This window comes from Rhea americana, unplaced genomic scaffold, assembly GCF_003343005.1.
Source record: "Rhea americana isolate MKP2758 unplaced genomic scaffold, rheAme1 scaffold_147, whole genome shotgun sequence".
Lineage (NCBI taxonomy): Eukaryota > Metazoa > Chordata > Aves > Rheiformes > Rheidae > Rhea > Rhea americana.
This window is the reverse complement of record NW_028185561.1, coordinates 1,568,348-1,574,079: the sequence shown is the minus strand read 5'-3', so window position 1 is coordinate 1,574,079 and position 5,732 is coordinate 1,568,348. Positions and strand designations below refer to the sequence as shown.

Below are 5,732 nucleotides of genomic sequence, written 5' to 3'. Positions count from 1 at the left end.
AACTTCAGTCAAGGATCTGATGGGAAGATTGCATGACAGATTTGCTTTCTAAAATGATAGGTGGCTCTGAGATGAGAAGATCATCCTCACCTAGTGAAGAGTTCTGCTCAGTATTCACAAAATTAGGAATATTAAATTTTGTAAGACAATTTAGGTCCTCCTCAAATCTTCCACTGCTCCTGGGAACTTCCTGGAAGTGCATATTACTTTCCAGGCCCATACCTCTGTGACTTTGTTTTCCTTTGTCCAAATGTTCCACCTCATTAATGCAGAAATGGAAAAGTGACCGAGATTCTTCAGCTATTTGACGAGAAAAGACTCTCTCTGACTCTAGAGGTCTTCCAAAATCTGCCACAAAGCTATTCATGCGAAATCTTTTTTCAGAAGGTTCTGTATTGCTAGGGAGGGGAAAAAAAAATACAGTAAGCATGAGTAGAATTATTGTCATTCTCAACAGTAAATGGAGTTTTAGCAACTATTTTAATCAGGAAGAAAGGAAACCCAATAGTTTATCTACAATAGGCTTAAAAAGCCTATGCTATTTTAGATTTTCAGCTAGAACTATTATAATCTGGATTTGTAGTGATAATTTGCTGTGAGAATAAGTTACCAATGCCCACACACTTATATGGAACTTCTAGTAATCAGTATCCTTTAAATAATAATCACCTCAGCTCACTGAATGAGCTCAGAAACACTCTTCAGCATTTTCTCTTAGGGAGTAGTAACACGTTAAAAAAAATGGCTTGCAGAACACTTTGGAAAAAAAATCTTTCATAGAAGAAAACTTTTAGAGGCACAGGGCAGCACTGCTGTCACTAAAAGCATAGTTTGAGTGGTTGGTTGTCCAGGCATCAAGCCATCCTTTCCACTGACCTCAATGACATACATTTTTCCAAGTTACAAGAGCCGGATCAAAGAATTGCTATAAAGACTGAGAGGATTAAGAATTCAGGAACACAGCCCAGGAGCAACATCTTGACATGTATTTTTGAAGGTTTCTAGAGCTCTWAGCTCAAAATAGCTTCAGTTTACCCAGATTTGTGCACGAATCACAAACAACTACAGATGAGAAAAGAATCAGCTCAACAAAAGTTTTGAGCACTAACGCGCTCTTTGTCAGGCTGGCTTTGTGATGAGAGAACACAAAGACACGTAGGCACGTAACTCCTACTGCAGGCTGTAGGGAATGAAGTTATAACACATCTGTGAAATCKTTGCAGGTGCTGTATGTGCCTTTASGAGTTCAGTATCCAGCCAAGAATCATTTACTACATGTTCCCATTTAAATTGTACGAGCTACTTACTCCATCAAAACCATTATAATCTGAAGGTATGTTCAAATTTTTCACTACTTATCTCAAAATGCCTCTACTGCCTTTCAGATGCACCTGAAACGGCAATGACTCTTGGCTCCACAAGCCTTTTGAAARAAATCAATCCCTAAAAGCTCGGAGTTCAGAGGATACTTACCATTACAGTCATTCAGTCCATAATCATAATGATCTCTGCTTTTCAAATGCTGATTAACTTTCATTACATTATATGAGTATTATATCTTAACAAAGTCAGTTATGCTACTTACACATAGCCTTCAAATCTTAACAGTCCTCTAGTTTGTCAAATGCTAATGCCTGTTACATAGAGTCCTGCCATTAAAAAAAAGCAGCCAAAATTCAGCTCTTTCTACATTTCATATCAGAGCACGTAGAAGCACATCATTTAAATTGATGCAAGACAGACCAGTACCTAAGTAATAATACATAGACAAAAATGGAAAAAAAAAAAAAAAAGGACTAATACTGTGGTAACCTTCAGAATAGATGACTGACAAATTTACGTATTTATAACGCAACAGAAAGCACCACTCAGTGCAAGTTGCATACATGGTTTTGCAAATCTGTCATCAGGAGTTACTATACAGTATTGTGGCACAGACAGGGAAGCTGGTGAATGAGCTGTGAAATGAACAGTCAAAGAAAAAACAGCCATTAAAAGTCTAAGCAGAATGACTTAAAAAAAAAGCGTAAAATGCATCTATTGGAGAAATAAAACTAGTTCATGGGTAAGTAAAGTGCTCTATAAACCACTGTATGCCAATTGGAGCTATGAAGGAGCATAGGCATAGGAGATGGGAAATCTTCCAGATTGGCACACAACACTGACAATGGCAACCTAATTTAAATGGAATAGAAGATGCAAAGAAATATGACTACCTAGATTTTGAGTATGTATTATAGAGCATATTTCTGAATTGATAAGTATGGAACACATGATCTAGCATGCAGTCATATTTTCAGATTCAAACTCAAAACCACTATCTTTCTGAGTTTTGGGGAGGTTTTTTTCCTTTTTTAAACTAGACTATAAACGTCCACAGTCTTGCTCATTGCAATATCTAGGTACAACTTAGTTTGTATCTTTTCACAACATCCATAAAACAAGAAAAAGAGCCTCAGAAACCCCAGTTTTACGTCTGGAGAATTGCTGTAGGAAGCAYAGATACCTGGACAAACAAATCCCTTTTGCAATATTTGGGCAGTTTGGAAGGAATCTCTGGAGGTCTCTAGTCCAATGCCCTGCTCAAAGCAAGGCCAACTTCAAAGACACATGAGATCAGATGAGCCTTGTTTGGTTGACTTGCATGTCCAAAGATGAGGGTTTCACAAACCCTCTACACAACCTGTTCCAAGAACATTAATGAAGAACACACAAACACAGCAGGCAGTATCTGGCAGCTTTCCACTCCCTAGAAGGACACCTTTACATGCATTTTGACAAATATCCTTATTAAATACTCACTGTCATATATTTGACTTCATTACTTCTTCCCCTCATTTATTATTCACATGGGACACAAACTCACAGATACTCAGATCACAAACAAGAGCGCAATGCAGAAAAGGTAGCATTTACACAGATTGTAAATATACTGGGGAGCAGGGTCTAGCTACTATACRGGATGCAAAAATCCCCTCTATAAAATGATTCAGTAAGCTGATTCTGGGAAACAAAATTCATTCATTCTTTCCTTCGCACAGAAGTAAAAATTTAGAAGCAAATAAAGGGCCCATGACATATGTAGGTCTTACCCTAATATAGCCATGCCTCTAGGAATGTGTTATTATATGATATTTCAGACACAGTTTACATGTGACCAATCAGTTAAGGGCAGGCTGCTTTAGAAAGCAATAAGCACAAACAATTGCCTTTTGCCATCAGCTTCTCGTCATTGCTGTCTGCCTGCAAGCAATCTCACCTCCCAGAGMGGACCTTTACATTCCTGGTTTGAGAGATGCAAACCTGAGAGAAGTGGGTTCAAACCGTCTCAGAGGGGAGATACTGACAATCTGCATGCTACTCCAGTRGTTTATCTCCCAGACTTGGAGATAAAAGGGTGGGGTATAGCATGGCCTGCACATACTCATCAGCCACACAGAACCAAAGACAGACTTATTTTGTGACTCTCAGGGGACTCCGGTATGAATTAAGTGTGGAGCTGATATGGATTTCTGCATCAGTATGAMTCTTGCAACAGAAATTAAGGGAAACTAGGGAAACTGCAAGGCTAARGGAGGATTTTCTAAATACTATTGATACCTAAYTTTTAGACTTGTACACATAAACATGAAATCTTGAAGGTTTTGGCAGTTTTTGTAACTTCCTTACCTAAATTTCTGCATTTAGTTTTATTTGCGTTCGTATCTACTTTGTCCACACCCATGTTTCTCCATTCTATTCTCATCATAAGATGAACCCAGAATGACCCTGTTTATTTGAAGCAGCAGTAATCTTAAACCATTTGTGTCTGATGATCTGCCTACCAACTTCTTTAGCACAAAAGCACATACATACTGGCTAGTCCTTTCTCTTTCTGCACGTTTGCTGACAGTTTGCTGAATGGGAAACACATTAATATACACTTGACAAAATTGTTCTCCTAGAAACGCCTGGAACACAGATTATTTCAAATAAAGACACACTGCATCCTTTTATAAATCAGTGTAGAACAAGCTTGCATTGAGCCGTGCAGTGTCAGCAATCTCACTGCTTGTTTGGGGGCTGCAGAAGAACATGTTCTGCTTCACAAGCTGGATTTGTTATGGCATAGTTTTCAGACTCACTCTTGATGTGGGGCTCCTGTCTTTGTCAGCAGRGTCAGGACAAAAAACATGAAGATGACAAAAACTGCAAGACCGACCCAAAATCCAATCACAATGGAATCTGGTGAAAAAGAGGAAACATACTGATCAGTATTTCACATGCACCTGCAGGAAGTTGCCTTCCACATGCAGCATGACTACAAATTCCTAAAGACTCTGCTTTTTATTCATGGCAAAAATACAGGTGGTAAAGCATAAGGATAATCAGATTTATTCTCATCTGGTTTTAAATAGCTGCCATTGAAGGAGTTCTTAGTTTGAATCCTAATTTTATTGACTCACGAACAAACCGGAAACTACCTGAAGGAGGGAAGGGACAAAATTATCTTGATTTATTAAATGATAGCAGCTTCCTTTGAGATGCCCAACCTGTGTCCAAATATTGCTTTGGAACCAACTGAAATGGTACAACTTAGGAGAGAAGGTTATTTGGTTATAGTGGAACCCCATTAGCACTACAGAACTGATCTGTTATTGAGAATGGCTTCCATCTGAGCCCTTTAGGTTTCTGCTTTTTGATAGATTTCTTTGACATTGCAGGTTTGGAAGGATTTACTTTGTTTTCAGTTATAAGATAGAGAGTTCTGAAATAAATGTAACYAGAAAAAAAATTGCTGTTGCAACAAATATCAATAACCAACATCGGTAAGATGCTTTCAAATCATTTTTAACTGAAGTTTACACTTTGCATACAGAAAATCACTATACAATAGTATAAGGAGTCAAATGGTTTCTGACAAAAAATAAGAAAAACAACTAATTAAAATAAAAACACTACATATGCAATGGCCAAAGCTGGAGTAAGAATACAAGAGATGGTGTAAGAATACAAAAGCAGACATATAGCCATGTTACCAGACAATGATCAATGAGAATTGAATGAGAGATTGATGAGAATGCCCCCAAAGTTTCAGAACGCCAGCCCAACACACGGTCTAGTCCAGGATTCAGAGTTTACAGCTGCTTTTTCACCRATTCTCTTTATTTTTGTTTATGCAAATACTCAAAAATTGCACTGCAGAATTTCAAATAGTTAATATAGAGACATGCAAGAGAGAAGTCTGGGTCTGGACAGGTATCCAAACTACCCTCACACGCTCACTCACTCATTACACAGCCACCTCTGAACCTCAAAGACCCCCCCCCCAATTGGCTTTAAAGCTACTTGATGATCTGTCTGACCCTGACTTCTGTGGCAGGCAGACAGCAGGACTTTAGGTAGCATGTTGAATACTCAGTATTGTACAGGACTAAAGATGTCCTGGGATCAGCTATTCTGCCTATTACTTGGCACCAATGGTTAATCATACTCCCAAGGTGAAATATCTTCTATATTAAAGGCAATCAAGGAAATCARTTCAAACCATTTGCTCTTGTTCTGTGAAATCAAAGTGCCTGCTGCAACTTGACATTTTCTCCCTGTAAAAATACTTTATCATAAATCAAAATCACTCCTTAATCCCTTTTCTGATGAGCTAAGGAGGTTAACTTTCAGGTCTCTCACTGCAAGGTTTTTTCCATCTTTCTGTCACCACATTTCCACCTCTCAACATCCTTTATAAAAAAAAA

At 38.2% G+C, this 5,732-nt stretch overlaps 1 protein-coding gene across 7 annotated transcripts in view; it reads right to left on the bottom strand.

The window, feature by feature from the left end:
• MRAP2 (melanocortin 2 receptor accessory protein 2) overlaps positions 1 to 5,732 on the bottom strand; it is a 27,943-nt gene that overhangs the window by 7,404 nt on the left and 14,807 nt on the right. For 5 of the 7 annotated variants that reach the window (XM_085299208.1, XM_085299209.1, XM_085299210.1 and 2 more), the window contains 2 exons: positions 4,125 to 4,224; positions 5 to 398 (listed from right to left, as the gene is read on the bottom strand). In XM_085299208.1, the coding sequence (XP_085155334.1) occupies positions 5 to 398; positions 4,125 to 4,224 (494 nt within the window). Of the gene's footprint in view, positions 1 to 4; positions 399 to 4,124; positions 4,225 to 5,732 lie in introns of those variants that run through there. The other 2 variants (XM_085299213.1, XM_085299212.1) reach the window with 1 other exon arrangement.